The 19,023-nt window shown below is 46.8% G+C and overlaps 1 protein-coding gene across 1 annotated transcript in view; it reads left to right on the top strand.

Moving 5' to 3' along the window:
- LOC144768501 (fer-1-like protein 4) overlaps positions 1-19,023 on the top strand; it is a 936,890-nt gene that overhangs the window by 837,888 nt on the left and 79,979 nt on the right. The window contains exons 38-40 of the mRNA XM_078652210.1: positions 1,802-1,956; positions 8,122-8,303; positions 16,189-16,274. Coding sequence (XP_078508336.1) covers positions 1,802-1,956; positions 8,122-8,303; positions 16,189-16,274 — 423 coding nt within the window. The remainder of the gene's footprint in view (positions 1-1,801; positions 1,957-8,121; positions 8,304-16,188; positions 16,275-19,023) is intronic.

Here is a 19,023-nt window from a genome sequence, read left to right as displayed (position 1 = left end):
CATTTTTCAAGCAATTTTGTTAGAGTCATGCTGCTGGTGATAGGTCGGAAGTTGTTTGAAACTGATAAGTCCGCATTGGGCTTCTTGGGAATGGGAGTAACTTGTCCATTTTTTAGGCAGTCTGGAATCTTTCCCTGTAAGAGAGATTCATGTATGATTTTGGACCAAAGAGGGAGAACGGCCGAGATTAAATCTTTATAGAGCTTGGCGGGGAGAGGATCACCAAAATGGTTTGAGGGTTTGATGGATGCCATGTTGCGAAGTAACTCATTGTCGGCAGGTAGGAGAAAACTGCTCCAAGAGGCGTTGTTCTTGGGGTCCAGATGCAAATGTATTGTCGTGGGTTCTACCACCTCTCCTGCCGGCAGTGTCTTGGATAGCAAATTTGGGTTAGTGTGTAATAGCTCCCGCTCAATTTTCATTGTTTTTTCCGCGAAGTGAGCTGTAAAATCATCACCACTAGGGAGTGGGGATAACTGAGTCGAGCTCTGGTTAGTGGATTGGTTAGATTGTTCCTTAATGATTTCGAAGAGTTTTTTTTTGGTCTGTTTTTGGCTCCATCCAGTTGAAGTCTGAAATGATCGATTTTCGCCAAGCGTATGTGTTTGTTGTAAACGCTTCTCATTTTCCTCAGTTGAGAGAGATTTGAGGTGGAAGGTGAGTTTCTCCAGAGTCTCTCCGAGAGTCTTAGATTGCGCCTTTCATCATTTAGGGCACCGTTAAACCATGGTTTTGAGAATTTGACTGGGATCCTTTTGAACTGTTTTGGAGCAACAGAGTCAAGAATGTTAGGAATGTTAGTTGAGTACTCCTCTCCCAGTAATCTACGGAGTCTTTTGTAATGAGTCAACTTCACGTTTATTGGCAGTAAGGAAAAAACCTGTGTCCACTGAGCCAGACATCAGCAGCTCATTTGCCATGCCTCAGCCAAGAGCCCTGGAACATACCCATACCATAACTTCCTTTACATTCTCACATGCTAACCCCCTTAAGAGACACCGTGAGCATGAAAACAGTGTCCAATACAACCTACACTGTATAACACATCCACTTCATTTCAATTACTGCATAACAACACACACACACATGTCCTTCACATCACAGACACCAATCAGACACATGAGGAACACCTACATACACGGGTGGGGAGCACAGAAACAATACATGATACAAGCGGAATGACACAACCTACCCCCAAAACAAAATACAGGAACCCTGTCTACCCACACAAATAATCTCCTAGTCAACCTGGAGGTCTGCGACACCTTCTTACTACCATTTGACTATCATCAGATCACGTCCCTCTTCAGCGGCCTGATCTTCTCTGACAATCTCGCTCCCCCTCGCTGCAGTTGCTTGAAAATCACCACCATTCATCACCATCCACCCTGAACACGACTCAGAACCTTTATCCAGTACTGAGTGATCACATCCCTTCTGGAACAGAGCGACTCTTCTCAGGTTCCAAGTGTGACCATTTTCCAACCTCACCCAATTACGCCCAACAATCTCCACTTTATTAGGACCCCAAAACTTTCACAAACCAGCCTTCAGCCCTCCCAGCTGAACCTTCACTCACTCTCCCACACAACCATGTCTCTTCCCTTTGACATGCATCCTCATTTCTTACCACCTGCTCACTGCAACCCTCTCGCAACCACAAAGAAACAAACTTGGTTCCTGGTTTCCTACCCCTCATCATCTCGAAGAGCACTCAGAAACTACTTGTTACTACTACTGTATTAAAGTACAAACACTTGTGCAATATACAACAGTTGAATTCTCTTTTCCTTTTGTGTAGTGATGGCTACAACAAGTGGAGGGACGCATTCAAACCTACGCAGATTCTCGAGAGTTTATGCAAAAAGCATGCTCTTCCTTCTCCTGATTACAGAAGAGAAGAGGTTAAGGTCAACAACAAAGTATTCCGGATTCCGCACGAAGCCTTCCCTGAAGGTAAGCATTTATGCACAAAGCCCGTCTTCAAAAGAGGTCCCCTCAATGAGAGCATTGGGATTTTCACTGTAAACAGAGCACCTTTTGGAATTGCAATCTGTATGTTAGTTTAGTAACAGCCCTTCTCCAGAGGCCATCGTCCTTAAATTCTAAACTGAATCTGTGAATACTGCCCATATTAGGGTATAGAGTATCTCCACTGTTTGATTCAGCGGTGTGCTCGCCATCTCGGTACCCTCTTGTTTATCCTGATTTATGCAGTGGCGGCTTGTAGATTTTAAATGTGGTGAGGCGAAAACTGTCAGAGAGCCCAAACTAAAAAAGTGTGGGACCGGGCAATTTCTTTTTTGGAAAAAACTAATTCAGATGGTGGATTTGAAAGCATCCTTTCAGTCATTGAAAACTTTGGACTTCAGCAAAATGCATAGAGCAACAGCACAGTGTGCAGTATTTTCATCTAGACATAACCGCGCAAAGATACAAGTATGCACTGCCTCAAGAACAATTAAAATCTATACAATTAAAATCTATGTAAAAAAAACAGTAGTTGCTTTTTACACTTCTATTGTCTGTTGCAACCTTTTGGCTACTCAAAGAGACCAAGGCCAGAAGCAGACAAGCACGCTTATCTCATACAAAGAGCACACGCCAGTAAAAGAGATCCCTTACTGCTGACAATACTCAGAAGTGTCTATGTAAAATAGTGTTCTGATATAGCTTAAAAAAAAAAAAAGACAGCATGAACAATTGATGTAAAACATGAATGTAAAAGATACCCTTCTAGTGGCTTGATTGCACAACCAAAAAACCTGGGGTCATTCCCAGCTTAAACATACTATATGGAGTAGGGAGTGAATGCACGTGGTGTTGTGATATAATGTGGAAACGTCCTACATGTTTTTTCATGCTGCCCTCACTCACACCGAAGTGTGACATGCTTCATCATAGGGCTGCTTACAAAACACCTTGGCGCAGCCAACGCCTAGGGTGGAGCAATAGGGTAGGGGAAGACAAACACAACACAAAGAAAAGAAAAAATCAGTCTTTCCAAACTGTGACTGGGAACAGTGGAGGCGAAGGTGCAGAGTGGTGATATTAAAACTAACTTGAGGTATCCCTAAATCTATTTTATGCCTGGATCCCCCGGTCAGAGTTAAAAAAAGTGAAAGGATGGTGGTGCTAGGGAGTTATAATGTGCCCCTTACACCCCTCCTTACTGCCCGGTGGTCAACATGTTTCGGCCTTTACCATGTGCCCAATCTTATGGTCACGTCAGCCTTCACCAGGACACTCCCGGGCCCAGTACCTGTGGTGATAGCCAATCCTCCAATCGAGGTAGTGGGTAATTCTATCCTGAATCTTACTCTGAGGAATTTCCACAAGAGATTCCTTGGGATATACTACAAAGAAAGAAGATAAAAGGTAAGTAATCCTAACGTTAAGCTGGTATTGATATCAAGGTATTGTATCTATTGCAATACAGTTTCTTTGAAAAAACCTTTTATACTGCATGTGTCACAACATTACTGCCGACACCCGGGTCCATATGAGACCTCTTTACGTGCCCAAAGTTAACTTGATTGGGTTCAAAACAATCTTATTTCCTTTATCTTTCAGTCCAAAATTGCAGAAATATCTGGTTTATTCAACCAACGAGACTCACACACTGATCATATTTCCCATATTTTCTTCACTCAGAATGCCCCTTCGGGGTACAATACTCACCGACTTTACACCTGAGTAAAGCTCAAAATAGCAGTGGGCTAGGAGAGACCCCTTGTAGTCACACTCTATTAGGTTACAGGAAGAAGACGGGAGACAAAACAACCAATGCTCTCATTATTCCAATTACATAATCCATTAAAAATATATGACATTATGGGTGATTTGATTTCATTGTCAGCCCCCTTATGCATGCTGCTGAGCCTCGCTGTGATCTAAAAAATAGAAATGTTGCTTCTTCCTAAGGCCCGTTGATAGACGTCATTTATCTTTATTGTCTTATAACTTCATGACCAATCACCCCTCCACATTAATATATAACGATAGGTGACTCCAGGCAGGTTCATATGCTGTAATCGTGGTGCTGACACTCTATCTAATTTACATTTACCCCGTTACGATCCAAATGAGAATCGACTGCCAGGTCAGCTCTAGCGGTAACAGTGCCCCTTAGAGTAGCAGGTACATGCTCCTTTTTCCGGTCTGTACCCGTGGCTCTGGTTATCGTATGCTCCAACCCCCCTGACTCCTAACTACATCAAAGTTGGTGCTCCTCCCCGTATTCCATGCTTGCCTCCTCCGCCGTGTAGATGTGCGGGATTCCGAGCTATGGGCACCTTTTAAACCGTGTTCATTCTCGTTACGTCCCGGATCGATTCCTGGTGTGTAACGGGGCATTGCATGTGATTCGTGGTCACGTGAGTGAGCGTGAAGTCATGTGAATAGGCGTATGGTAAGTGCCAGCACATACTCAGTCTATCCGTGAAGCGTTGTCATGGAGACTCGTTATATATTGCATCCGAGCAGTTTGAAAATTGATTACAGCCGAATTGGTGTCTCATGTGCCCAGTATTGTAAAGTGCATATGACACATTTTGTCAAACCCTATATACACTACAACGATTAGGTGGTTCTAGAGGTCATATTAACATGGACATATACTCTGTGCATCCATCAGATGTCGTTGTGCAGACTGGCCAAACCTTGCACCACAACAGTTTTGAATTCGATTATGCCCGCCTTGGACTAGCTCTCCTGACATGTGTGGAGCTGGGAGACTCCCATCTCTGTGGAATGACCTGCCCCTCTCCTCCTGATTGTCAGGAGACTCCAACGCCTCCCTGAGGAATGCCTATTGTAATATGGTCGACGTGCGGATGAGCCAGACCTGATCTCAGGGGAGAGAGCTCCTTGTGATCCCACTTCCGTCTGAGTGGGTTTCAGCATACATTCTGGAGTGTTGTGCTTACTCACCAGTGTGTGAGCATTTTTACCCACTTTCTGTTCCTTGTAACACCTCTGGGTGTGGGAGGTGCCCGGCTCCCGTAATTTAATTTCTAACTCTTTCCCTCTCCTTGTAGCACTCACAGTGCAGGGAGATGCCTGGCTCCTCTTTCTTTAACATTTAGCCTTGTGACGCCTTTTTTTATTTTAGTTGCCTTTCTAGACGACGTGCAGGGGACTTGCTCTTCTGACACAGCCGCGGCCTGTGCAGGTTAGAGCGGTGGGGCCGGGTGAGGGGGATTTCGACAGACAATGATGAGGGAAAATTAAATAAATAGTTAATTTTCCCTCATCATCGTCCATCGAAATTTCCCCCACCCTGCCCCGCCACCCCACCGCTCTTACCTGCACGGGCTGGGGCTTCCCTGACATGTGTGCAGCTGGGAGGCTCTGACATCTGCGGACTGCCCCGCCCCTCTCCTCCCAATTGGGGGAGCCTGCAATTCCTCTCATGAGGAGGCCTATTTTAATATGGACGGCGAGCGCAGCGGGCGTGCCTAAGGCAAGCCTGTCTACGCCCATCTGCGCCCGTCTGTGGCCGGCCGTAGCCAGGGCCAGTCCCTCTACCTGACGTGGTTGCGGCTGGGAGGCTCCGACCTTGCGGACTGCCCCGTCCCTCTCCTCCCAATTGGCAGGAGACCGCAATGCCCCTCTTCTCCTGATTTGCGGGAGACTCCAAAACCTCACCTGAGGAGGCCTATTTTAATATGGCCGACGAGCAGACGCACCGGACCTGATCTGCAGAGAGAGATCTCCTTGTTCTCTTGTGATCCCACTCCTGTCTGAGTGGGTTTTACCACTCGTTCTGGAGTGTTGTGCTTACCCACCTGTGTGTGAGCATTTTTATCCACTTTTGTTCCTTGAAACACCTTTGGGTGTGGAAGGTACCTGGCTTGCATATTTTAGTTTTGAACTCTTTCCTTTCCTTGTAGTACTCACCTTGCGAGGGAGGTGCCTAGCTCCTCTTTCATTAACTTTTAGTTATGTGACACCTTTTTTGTTTTTTTACTTGCTCATCTTGACGACGTGCAGGGGACTGGCTCTCCTGACGTGTGTGCGGCTGGGAGGCTCCGATCTCTGCGGACTGCCCCACCCCTCTCCTCCCAATTGGTGGGAGAGTGTGACGCCTCTCCCGAGGAGGCCTATTTTAATATGGCTGATGCGTTCTGCGGGCGTGCCTAAGGCAAGCCTGTTTACGCCCATCTGCGCTCGTCCGCGGCTGGCCGGAGCCAGGGGCCAGTCCCCCTGCCTGTTTCAACCACCAGCTTAGGCAGTTCTCCTGCAGGAAACTCAAGGACCTCGACCCAGATGAGAAAGGAGTGAATGGGTGCCTTACAGGTAGGTGAGGCCATGGATAGATTGGATATAATGTATAAAGTTTCATTTGAGTTCTACCCTGGATCACCGAATCCTTTTTGCTTTTGGTTAATCTTCAGAGTCTCTTGCGATTCTTTTTGGACAGAAATTGAACAAAGCCTTCAATGTTTTTTGAGTTATTGTTTTTACCTTCCAGATTGAGCTGCAGGTGGGGTTTGGGGTCTCTTGTCTCCTTGACCAGTCGATTCGTTTTTTATGAGGATTTGCTTGCTGGGTTTGGGGGGAGCTACATGAATTATGTCACTGGCTCCATTTATAGTTGGGACTCCTTCAGTAGACTTTGGGGCTGGTCCTCTTTTTCTGATAGTCGAGCTTGTTTGCAAGGCGTGCGATGACAAAGTCCCCAGGTATGAATGTCAGCGCCGATAATGATCTCATAGTCTGCATGTCTTTGTCGATCCTGCTCAAGCGGTCGTCGAACCGATTGGATTTATAGAATGAATTTATTTGTTGCTTTAAAGTCTTTTATGACTGATTTTAAAATAGTTGGACCTTCTTCTAGTTTTGATATAATGAGCTGGCACAACCCCGTTCATGCGTTTGGGGGGCTGGCAGAAATGCTTGTGCTCAGCAGATTGTTGAGCTTGGCATCAATCTCCCCCAACCATTGACTGCTGTTCGTAGGTAGCAGTTAGTTACTTTTCCATGATCAAACTGTGCTGAGAGAGTTCTGAGATCATGACGTTTAGGCTGCCAAAAATTCATACCAGTTAGAGGAGTCGTATTTTACGTCTTGTTATGGTATTTATTACAGACTTTATGTGATCCCACCGCAGTTCGTTTGAGCTGAGGCCAATGAGCATCTTCTCAGTGATATAGTAGGAGTTCTTGATGGACTCTTGATCTTGAACAAGATCATTATTGGTCAGATTTGGTTAGGATGGACATGGGTCGAGGCCTGTATTTTGCCTTGAACCCTGTAGATAGTAATGGAGCTGTGGAGGGCTCTGTGAATGAGGCAGAGTCAGTTTGTTTAGTCAGACCTTGATTGGATGTTCCTGACCCGGTGCTATACCAAGTGGTTTTATAACATGAAGTTCCCAATCCTTTTAATGGCAGATGCGTTTTTACACCTATGTATGCCATTGCGGAGAAGTGTGGCTCAATGGTTAGAGCGGCAGACCCTGATGCAGAGATCTGGCCCGGACCAGGGTTCAATTCCCGCCTCGGCGGGTCTTGAGCTCAATTTCCCCGGACCTGATCATTCTTGCCTCACTGCCTATTCTAATCATGGGTCCCACTCTGCAACTCTGGGCAATAGCTTGCTTAATCTCCACAACGGCCCCAACAGCGCTAGGATGCCTGGCTTCACCTTGGGGGTGCCCAGGAGTGGGCACTTCATAGGGAAAGGCCAGGAAGGAAGGGTTCCACAGCAGTATGTGTACAGCGCCTTGAGACCCCTTCGGGGGTGATTTGTGCGCTATATATGCACTACATTTACATTGCAAGAACAATAGGTGCCCTTACCAGAAACATACTAGAGAGCAAGACCGAACCACTCCATAAGCCAAGTGTACTCAATGGGGGATGAAAACTGTGTCTATAGAAATCTCATTTTAAATGGTATTGTTTTTTTTTGTCTTTTCTTTTTTTACGGAGCTAGTATGAATTGAGTTAACTAGAAATAAAGTCGACTGATTGATTGATACTCAAGCATACCATTGCTGATTTTTTACTCTAGTCAAATCCATTGCTACCTATTGCTCAGAATGAATTCTGGCACAACTACAAACTAACATTTAATTCCCTGCTTTTTAATCCAAATATCTTACTGATTCACAGAGGCCTTCACAAAGGACAAGAAGAACGAGATGGAAGACGAACAGTTGTCGGCCTACGATGAGCAGAAGGCTTTGTACGTTCTCCAGCACTGGGATGAAATGCCCGGGTATGAAAACAAGCTGGTCCCAGAGCATGTAGAAGTGCGCACCCTGTACAACCCCGATAGTCCAGGACTCTCTCAGGTATGTTCGTAACAGCACATGAGCATTACATACAAAAGGCTTGTGGGACCATCTATGTGCGGTTTGGTTAATGTACCCTGTGAGATGTGCAGCAATATGGAAGTATGTCACTGATAAAGTATTAATGACAAACTCCTCATTGGTCAAATATTGGAGATAAAAAATATCTTTGATGAACTTCAACGGCAAGGAAAAACATCGTCAAAAATGACAATATTTTGAGTTTAAATTGAAAAACAAAAGTGATGGGTGGATTGCCACTGGTAATTACTCTGGATTGCAATCCAGTCGATTCCAGTTTTGCCCACAATGCCACCTCTCTCAGGAACAACCATATGCAAATCAGCCTTGGTCTTGCTCCAATAGGAACAGTCCAGCACGAACTGCTAGTCCCGGTCCCCTCCCCCTTTGCTGGTAAAGGTTCAAAAACATAAAATATGCATGAGAGGGTTTCCCCTAATTACTTGAGTAGTGTGCAGCTACTAAAATTTATTGAAAAGTAGCAAAGAATTTTCATAATGCTTGCACTGCATCACCAAATGCGATGCAGTGCGTGCAACGAAATTCGTATTATTTATTTTTATGTTTACTTACCTGTTAAATTCTGTAATCCATACATTACTACCCCCACCCTGCCCCTCCCCCTCCCCACGTCACCGCCCGGCCGGTACTCCTACTACCGGCCGCGGCTGTATATTACCGCCTCCATTCTTTAACAGTGTCAGACTGAGAAAAGTGAATGCCCTGTGAGCCCAACCAATTAATTGCAGGTAAAATTCCAATATACTTAAGAGTCTGCTGTCAGATTCTGAAATGGGTATTTTCCTGTTGGATTGCAGAAGCGTGACTCATCTGGAGGACTTGTCTGTGAGCACCATATGGAAACCCACAGATGCCTTGTGTGGTCCGAAAGGGTTCATTACCAAAAAGAAAAATATTAGCCCGTGAATCAAAGGTTCAGGCGACCAAAATGACCCCCAGGAAACTACATTTTGGAGTATATTCTGTAAACAAAGGCAAGGCACAAATGAATAGTTTTACATGGACGTCGGCTATGGTGAACATGTGACAGATTCAAACAAAGGTAATATACAGGTGTTTGAAGACTCAGATCATAAGAAAGACAGAAGACAGTCTTATGAGTTACATTAAGCCCATTAGCTCGTACATTTGTCTTTAAAAACAGTTTGTTCGGTGCAAAATCCAGAATTTTTGGAAGTATTTTTAATTTATAAAACTCTGGAAGAAGGCTTAATTTGCTAGTCCAATGCCTCACCTCGGGAAGTTTTTTTTTTTTTTTTGAAAACTTTTTATTGATTTTATAACACAAACACAAACAACTTGCAAGGAAGAAGAAAAAGAGACATCAATAAACACAACGTTGCATTACATGGTGTTGGGGCGGGAAGGACAATCCAATGAGCGTTCGTTCTATCGAGAAAGAGTTACACAGTAGGGGGGGGGGCCAGAAGAAACAAATTGCAATCAGTATACAATAGTGTGTGGAGGAACCTTCGGGTTACGGGGACATAGGTGCAACATCAGGGTCAGGGAGAGGAGAGGCACATATATCACCACGATAAGTGTTCCACTGAGTCCATATCTTTCCCCATTTCCGGGGGGTACCACGAGAAATATACACAGTTTTTTCTCTGAACATGCACCAGTCCATGTTTTGTTTCCATTTCTGAAGTCTGGGAGGCCCTGAGCGCCCCACAATTGCGCAATGTCTCTTTTAGCAATCATGTTGCCCAAGGTCACCCACCGAAGCTGCGACACGGAGTAATCATTCGTCTCCCATACGTTCAGCAGGCATCTCCTAGCTTCCGGCATCAATCGCACCCCGGTAACCTCACTCATCACCTCGTGCACACGGGTCCAGAATCACACTATCTCAGGGCACTCCCAGATGATATGTAGAAAGGTGCCCAGGAGACCACAGCCACGCCGACACAAACCATCCACAGAGAAGCCCATATGCACCAAACGGGGACCAGTGACATACACTCTATGTAGGATTTTAAGTTGCACAAATCTAAGGCGCGCCTGAATGGCCACCTCTTTAGGGGAGGAGATCGCCGCCTGCCAGTCCTCATCGTCCAGTTCCAGCCCATCACCAGTCCAGACCTCTCTAAGTCGAGACAGGAGGTCAGACCTGGAGTTGATTAACTTTTTATAAATAAGCGATATCGTACTATCAGGAACATGTCCGTCCAGTACCCTGTCCTCAAGCGGGGACGACTCCGGAATCTCCACACCCGAAGGGAAGACCGAGAGCACCGCGTGGCGGATCTGTACATAGCGAAAGAATTCGCGATCGCTCAAAGCGTACTCGGTTTTCAATTCCTCAAACGTCTTCATTCTCCCCTTAGTCCAAACATCATCAATCCTGCTGATACCAATCAAGTCCCACCTATCAAACCCCCGGGACTGCCAAAGTGAGCCAAGTCTATCTGAGGCGTACAGGGGGGTGGCACGAGTCAATTTATCAGTCCACCCAAGCGCCATGGAAGCATGTCGCCATACCTGGACGGCCGTCCTAGTGGGGCCCGTCACGTTGCGAGGGGTGAGTTTCGAGTAGAGGGCTCTATTGTAGTCGCCCCCCGGTAGCAACCATTTGTCCATCGCGAAGGCCGGATTCGGCAAAGGGCCATACATGCAATGATTTATTGCCCCCAGTTGAGACGCCCAATAATAGCGACGAATATCAGGCAAAGCAATTCCACCGTCGTACCACGGGAGCGACAATTTAGCAATGGCAATCCGGGGCCTACCCCCCCACACCAGTCGTCTCTGTAAACTCTCGACCTCACGGAAATATGTAGCCGGGACAACGTCAAGCGTGTTTTGCAATGCGTAGAGGAATCGGGGCAGTGACATCATCTTAAACAATGCCGCTCTACCCAGGGGAGAGAGAGGAAGTTTCCTCCAGGCGACCACATCCGCCCGAAGGCGCTGAAGAGGGGGCAGTAAATTACGGTCGAACCGCAGTGCAGGGCTCAGCGAGATAAAAATGCCCAGATATTTAAATCCATCTTCTACAATCGCGATAGGACAGCCGCTTGGCAGAAGGGGGGCGGTACCCGACAGAACGTATACACAGGACTTCGACCAGTTGATGACAAGACCTGAGTTTTTGCGGAAGGACGTCAAGACATCAAACAGCACAATGAGGGATTTACGGGGTGATGTAAGATAAAGCAGAATATCATCAGCGTAGAGAGATACACGGTCCTCAAACTCCGAATTCCATCTAATGCCCTTCAGGGACGGTTCCCACCGCAACCAGGCCGCCAGCGGTTCCAAGGCAAGAGCAAACAACAAGGGGTACAGGGACAGCCCTGTCGCGTCCCTCTGCTCAGTGCAAAGGGCGCAGAGACCCGACCATTGACCACCACCTGGGCCATGGGACCGGCGTAGAGCAATTTGACCCATCGAACAAAGTCCGAACCGAAACCAAACTTAGCAAGAACCCCCCACAAATACGGCCATTCTATTGTATCAAACGCCATCGTAGCGTCCAAGGACGCCAAGATGGCGGGCTCACGCAGCGTCTCAGCCCGTGCCAGAACTCCATGCAACCTTCGGAGGTTAAGCGCCGTGTTACGATGCGGTATAAAGCCGGATTGATCAGGGTGAACCAGGTCCCCAATAACGGATGCCAAACGTGTCGCCAGCAGCTTGGCCAGGATTTTAGGTTCCGCGTTAATCAACGAAATGGGCCGAAAAGAGGCGCAGCGATCCCGAGGTTTACCATCCTTGTGGATGACAACAATAGTGGCCAGCCTCTGGTCTGGCAGGAGAAACCCCACCTCCAAAGACTCAAGAAACATAGAGCGCAAATGAGGAGCTAGCGAATCCGGGCGCAATTTATATAGCTCAATGGGGAGCCCGTTAGGGCCCGAGGCCTTGCCGGATCGGACCGAACGGACAGCAGCGGCAATCTCGTCCACAGTAGGCGGAGCATCCAGAGCATCCCTATCAATATCAGACAATCGTGGAAGTGCAATATCACGCAATAACAGGTGGGAGTCCTGCTCCGATCGATCAGACACCTGGGAGTATACCTCGCGGAAATAATCAGCAAAACATGCGACAATATCAACAGGGTCCGTACAACACTCTCCATTCTCCGCAACAATCACAGGGACGACACGACTCGCACTTTCCCTCTTATCCAACCAAGCAAGCAGTTTCCCAGCCTTGTCACCCACATCATACAGGCGTCCCTGCTGTTCCCGCCCCATTTCCTTAGCAGCTTCAGTGACCAGAGCTCTGTATTCATGTTGTTTCAACTCCAGCAGATGTAGCCCCTCAGCGGTAACCCCAGATTCCAAGCCCTCCTCCAGGGCCGTGACCTCCCCCTCAAGTCGAACCGTCTCAGCACGGTTGGCCAACTTCACGCTACCAATCAATGAGAGGGCCTGGCCACGAATGACAGTCTTGTAAGCTTCCCAAAGTACACTAGGGGAGGAAACAGAGCCCACATTTTCCTCAAAATAACAATCGTGTGCTTTAACCAGCTCATCCCTGACCCTGGGGTCCTTCAAATACCAGGGGTTGATCGGGGCCACTCGGCCCGCCGAACCCTGCCGTGCATCAACCATCAGCCAAAGCGGAGAATGGTCCGAGATACCCCGTGCCAGATGTTTGACTTCCCGTATGAGGGATGCATGGGCCGAGGGCAGTAAAACGTGATCTAGCCTCGAGAGACTACCATGAGCACCAGAATGATAGGTATATTGCAACTGTCCCGGGTGAAGCAACCGCCAGCAATCAGTGAGCCCCAACGTCTCCAGGAAGTCGCTCAACCAAGTCTGGGCCCTCGGCAGTTCCCTGGGAGGGGGACGATCAAGCATTCCCGAGACCACCGCATTAAAGTCACCCCCAACCAAAAGCAAACCCTCGGGGAGGCCCAGGATAAGTCCACTCAGATCAGCAAAGGTGGTGGCCTGGAGGCCCGGGGGCACGTAGACAGAAATCAGAATAAGAACCTTCCCCTCCCAGCGCCCCACAATGGCGGCATATCGTCCCTTATCATCCAATATGACATCATCAATGGCCAAGGGGAGGGAGGCCCGAACCAGAATGCCCGCCCCCCTAGAGCCCGAAGTGAAACCCGAGTGCGCCACAAGGCGATAACCACGCCTATTCAAGGCGTAGCACTTGTTGCCGAGCAAGTGAGTCTCCTGCAGTAAGACAACATCCGGAGTCAAACGTTTCAGCAATTGTAACACCACCCTCCTCTTAATCCCATCCCCCAACCCGTTCACGTTCCAACACAATAACCTAAGTCCCCTACCCCCCATCCCCGTGCCCAGCCCCTCCCCGGCCCCACACCCAGAGCAACTGCAAAAAACAGGAGAGCGCCTTTCCTTCGCCTTGCAAGTAACAAGAAAATTCAAACAAACAACCCAGCCCCCCCAATAACGTCAAAACAACTATACCCCCCACCCCGCACCCCTGCTGAAGACCAAAGAGCCCCATAAACTCGCAGTGTGCCTGTCGCCCAACCACCCAACTAATCTACGAAAAGAAAACCCAGGAGGAGAAAGGACCCATCCACCCCCCACCCACCCCCAAAAAAGAGACTATCACTTGCAAACATTAAGAACACAGTACAGCACAGTTCAAAGCCAACGGGAAGGGTACGGGGTCAAAGTCAACAGTTACTCTTGCTCCGTCGGGCCACCTTCCGCCCGATCCGACTTGCCAGAGTCCTCAAAAGGTTCATGATCCATAGGCAGCGTGTCAAGCCAGTCACTCACAACCCCAGGATGGTCGAAGAAAAAAGTACGATCCTTATGTACCACCCGCAGACGGGCCGGAAAGAGCATGGCATACTTCATTGACCTTTCCCGGAGTCTCTTCTTGACCCCCTGAAACCCCAGCCTCTGTTTCTTGACCTGTTGTGTAAAGTCCGGATAGAAGCTGACAGTAGAGTTCTCAAAGGCAATGGGACCTGACTGCCGCGAAGCCTGCAGGATAGCGTCTCTGTCCCGGAAATGAAAAATCCTCGCAATGATAGGTCGAGGGTTAGCACCCGATTTAGGAGTGCCGCCGGGGATCCTATGTGCACGTTCGACAGCGAAAAACTTGCTGAGACCCTTGGGCGCCAGGTGGTTTAGCACCAGGTCTTCCACCAATAGGTCCGTCGAGGCAGCAGTCGATGATTCCGGGACCCCAATCAGGCGAATGTTATTGCGCCTGGCACGGCTTTCATAGTCCTCTAGGCGCCCAGAGTAGTAATCATTGGCTTTCCTCAGATTCCCAACTTCAGCCTGCAAATCAGAGACGTCGGTGACCAGGCTAGAGGTCATAAGATCCAAGGATTTGACCTTTTCGTTTGTCTTCGCCAAGTCCGCCCTGATCAGATTGACGTCAATCGCCACCGTATCCAGTTTGAGAGTCAAGGCCTCATATTGTTGCCCCAATGAGGCCTTCATACCAGTGATGGCGCCCATGAGATCTCGCAGCGAGGGCTCGTCCTCAATCGATGAGTCCTCCGGCATTGTCGTCGAGGTTTTAGCTGTTGCTCCCGGCGATCCCTTAGCTTGGGTGTACCGGTCCATAATGTTCGTTTGCAGAGCACTCCCTCGAACGCCTGGTTTAGGCCCGCGCTTCCCACCCTCAGGCTTGGTGGCCATCTTGGATCCTGGAACCGCACGGGTCGCCCGTTGACGGGTAAAAATGGTGACTGCGGTGGCAAATGTAGGACCAAAAGGGCGAAGGTGGTGCCAGTCTCAGATCTGGAAACCGCTACAGATCGGCAGTAGGAACGGAGAGACCAAGGATGCAGGAGTGTCCGGCCGCCCACGGAGCCGACAAAGTCAGATTAAGCTCCGGACAGAAATCGAAACCGAAAGCAATCGCCAGCCCACGCAAGTCTGGCAGTCCGTTGTTGTTCACTTACTGAACGGCAAGCGAGACAAGAGAGCGCGGGGCGTCGCCATGGAGCAGGCCTGAAAACTGCGACAGTCCGTAGCTCTGGACCCCGAAGTCCAAAAAAGTTTGTTGAAACAAATAAATAAGCAGTAGAACTGTGCCAATAAACACCCGTCGTCTGAACCAGGATAAAGGACAGGATAGTCGATGGAGGTGGCGAGGGTCCGGGAGCCCTGTGCTCACGCGACCATCTTGGGTGCGCGCGAAGCTCCTCCCCCACCTCGGGAAGTTTGAACTCCACGTTGACATGATGTATTCTACCGGTTACTGCTCACATGACTGATATCTTTAGCACGACTGTGCACTCGGAGAACATAAGTTTCATTCATGCAAGAATTTCGATAGCATCGATTTGAGGGCAATAGGAGAATAGACCTCCCAATACATTTTATCCCACGCTAGTATTAATTATAATTTGGGGATCCATCTAGACTACTTTAATGAATAATAGACAGTCTTACCCTATCATATTCTCTACTGGGATAAGAGTTGGAATTGTCTGACAAAATTGGGATACCTGAGTACCAGGCAAGAGTAATAGGCACTGTTCTCAGTGCGTAACACATTTTTGATACGATTGATGTTGGCCCACAATAATAACAAATACTTTGCTTTGAACATTTCCTCCATCCCTCTGTTGGTTGCATTGCTGTGCCCATCGGTCCTGCCCTGGATGTCTTCTTGCATTTGATTCCCATTCTGCTCCTTCCAGTGATGTCCTTTCCATTCTGGGAGCCACCTTTTTTCTTCCAGTGATTGTTTGACACCGTTCACTCAATCAGTTTTCCAGTGCTAATATCCAGCCTTCTAGTTGGTATTGACCAGATATCCAGCAATTAATGCTCAAGTGCTGTGCAGGTTTCAGTCCTATTTATAACTAAATCAATTATACCAGCAGTTTCTTCTTATCTTAACTGTATATTTTCTTTACCCTCTGTAGGGATCCCTTCACATGTGGCTCGATATGTTCCCAAATGATGTGCCTGCACCACCCGCAACAAACATTAAACCGAGAGAACCAATCAGGTGAGTCACTTCTGGCAGCTGAACTACATTGCTAGCATATTAAATCAGTTCAAATGAAAGAGTTTGTTAATGACTGGGCTTGGCTGTGGCGAGTGCCGGAGCTAGCAAAGTATGCGGAGGGCCTGTTGGAAATAATGTCCATGATGGGTTGGCATAAAATCATGTGGCTCAAAGATGTTAAATCTATGCTTTGCGATTTGGGCCTCAATGATGCATGGGAAAATAGATCTGCCCCGCCAAAAGCAGTATTGAAGAAACTATATTGGAGTTGGGTATCTAGTAAACACAACTCTGACCCCAAATTAGGCAGAATAACCGATGACTTCTTGAGGGTCAAGGATGTTACTTTTTGTGAACCTTATTTTGATGTTATCCAGAAGCCCTTTGATAGGGCTCTGTGCTTCAAATTTAGGGTTGGTATGTTACCAATACCTGAATTGACTGCCCGTTGGAAAGTCTCTTTTCAAACATCCCCTTTTTGCCCAAACTGCGAGTCTAGAATAGAATCAATGGCACACATCCTGTTCGAATGTCCGGCATATAAATCACCGAGGAATTGTTGGCTTAAACCATTATGTAGAGAAATGGGTACTAGACACCATTCTGTAGCGCTGCGCATTTTTAAATCAGATACTCCATTATTGTATGTATGTGGTTTGTCAAAGTTTCTGAGATGGGCTTGGTCCATCAGATCGAAAAGGCTAACAGAAAATATTTAATCTGTGATTTTATACCTATGTGAGAGTAGTTTTATTTTTCTACTCTGCGTTTTATCTTTGATGTAATATGTGTATTTTAAAGAAAATTGTAAGAAGCTGGCACCTCGGTGTTCAGGCTGACAAAAAATGGATTTCTTTCATGATGTTAAAGTGTTGTTCCATGTTTATGCTTTTAAGATATGTTTTTATCGAATTAAAGCCTTTTTCATACTGTTAAGGTCAGGATTTATCATCAAGACTTCTGGACAGTCGGAGTCTAAATTCAAGAAATCAGGCAGCTTCTAAAATCCTGCATTCTCTACAGTGCTACCACATTTGATCTGTTTAGCATTAGTTCTCAATTGAAGACCTTGATGTTTCATAGCTGAAACTGAAAGGGTTGTGATTGAAGCTAAATCTCTGATGGACAGGAGTAGGTTTTACTCTTTCTCAAATCAGAGTTACTCAACGCTTGAATACATGCTGGTAGATAAGGCTCAGACATTGATGAAGGAAGGAGGTAACATTGAACCCAAGATGGGTTGGACCATACCAGTTTTATCATATATTATGCCCGGGAAGAAGCTCCTTCCAAAGTTAGTAATTTGAACCGAATCAGAAGTGTTTGATGTCTCCCATTCACTCTTCCAGTTCAAACAACATGATCTGTGTCAGTCAGAAAGCTAAGGATCGTTTCTGCCCACATGTCTTGTGGGGAACCATGGCTCGAAGACTGCTAAAATGGTACCATGTCCTAAAAGAATGCACATAAAGCTTTCAAGAAGTTAGAGAAAGAGAAAATATTCATTGACAATCTACATATACAAACCAATTTTAATGTGTCTTTAAGTTAACCAAAAACTTTTAAATGCAAGTGTAATATCAAACTAGGTGAACAAAATTAAACTTGGTTTGTCATTCAGAAGTCCAATTATGTGTATGACTTGAAACAAGGAAAGTTGTTGAAAATAGTGTAAAGTACGAAAAACAGCATCACACACCTCTGCCATTGAACAAAAGACAATGCGACACACATGAAGGACAAATATATTGTAGCATATTTCAGGCCGTGAGGTAGTTATAAACTAAGCAACCTATTCTCTTTGAAAACTGACTGTAACATCTTGCAGCGGGACACATTCTGCTAGATGCAACGTGGGCATTTCTTCAGCTAACTAGAAAACTGCAAGAGAATATCTATCACCAATGATGCCTAAAGAAAATAACAAAGAAGTTAAAGTAAATGGAAACCCCTCACTCTGAACGATTGGTAGAGAGCTGGGCTAGTATTATTGACCTAGGTGCTCAAGATTCCCCCTTACTTTGGTAGATATTCATTATGGATTTTCCCCGAATCACATTGATGTCTTTAGATTTGTCAAAAATAAAGCCTTCTTAACAGAACTTGCTAGATTGAGTCAACTGAATATACTTCGGTCCCGATTCAGAATAGGGTGGTGAATTTTCGCAACCAGTAAATACCAAACCCCCAAGATGGGTTATTAAACTGGTGCATAAATAATTTTTTAGGTCGAGCCTAGGCAGCATATGCACTGCTCTGCGAGTTATGCTGTATTAAAGTTTGGACTTGAAGCCCCGCCCACTCTCCGTCCATAATTGTCATTGGTTTGGGTCATTGTCCTTCGTAAATGCTGGCTTCTGGTTTGTTATTAGGCTTGTTAGTCGCTCCTTAGTACCGCCTGTCTTCATTTGTAAGCTCCCATGAGTACTGGCCCCTTTACTTCAGTTGTTACATGGTACCTCTTCTTTAGTCTGTAAGCAGTATCAGCCTGATTCATCAATCTCCCGTTTTGCGAGCCCCTAATAGCGAATCATAAGGAATCGCTATTAAGGACTTGCAAAACGGGATTCATGTAGGAATTGCAAAAAATATTGCGATTCCTACATGTTCCTTATTTGCGATTAGCAAATTGCTAATCGCAAATAAGGATGCGATTTCAAGGGTGCAGGGGTGTCCAAAGGACACCCTGTAGCACCCCTGAAATGTAATCTACATTGGTGTTGCGCAATGTGTGTGTGTAACATGCAAC

This window comes from Lissotriton helveticus, chromosome 7 (assembly GCF_964261635.1).
Source record: "Lissotriton helveticus chromosome 7, aLisHel1.1, whole genome shotgun sequence".
NCBI classification, from domain to species: Eukaryota; Metazoa; Chordata; class Amphibia; order Caudata; family Salamandridae; genus Lissotriton; species Lissotriton helveticus.
Note: the sequence above shows the minus strand (reverse complement) of the source record. Positions and strands in the feature narration are given on the sequence as shown.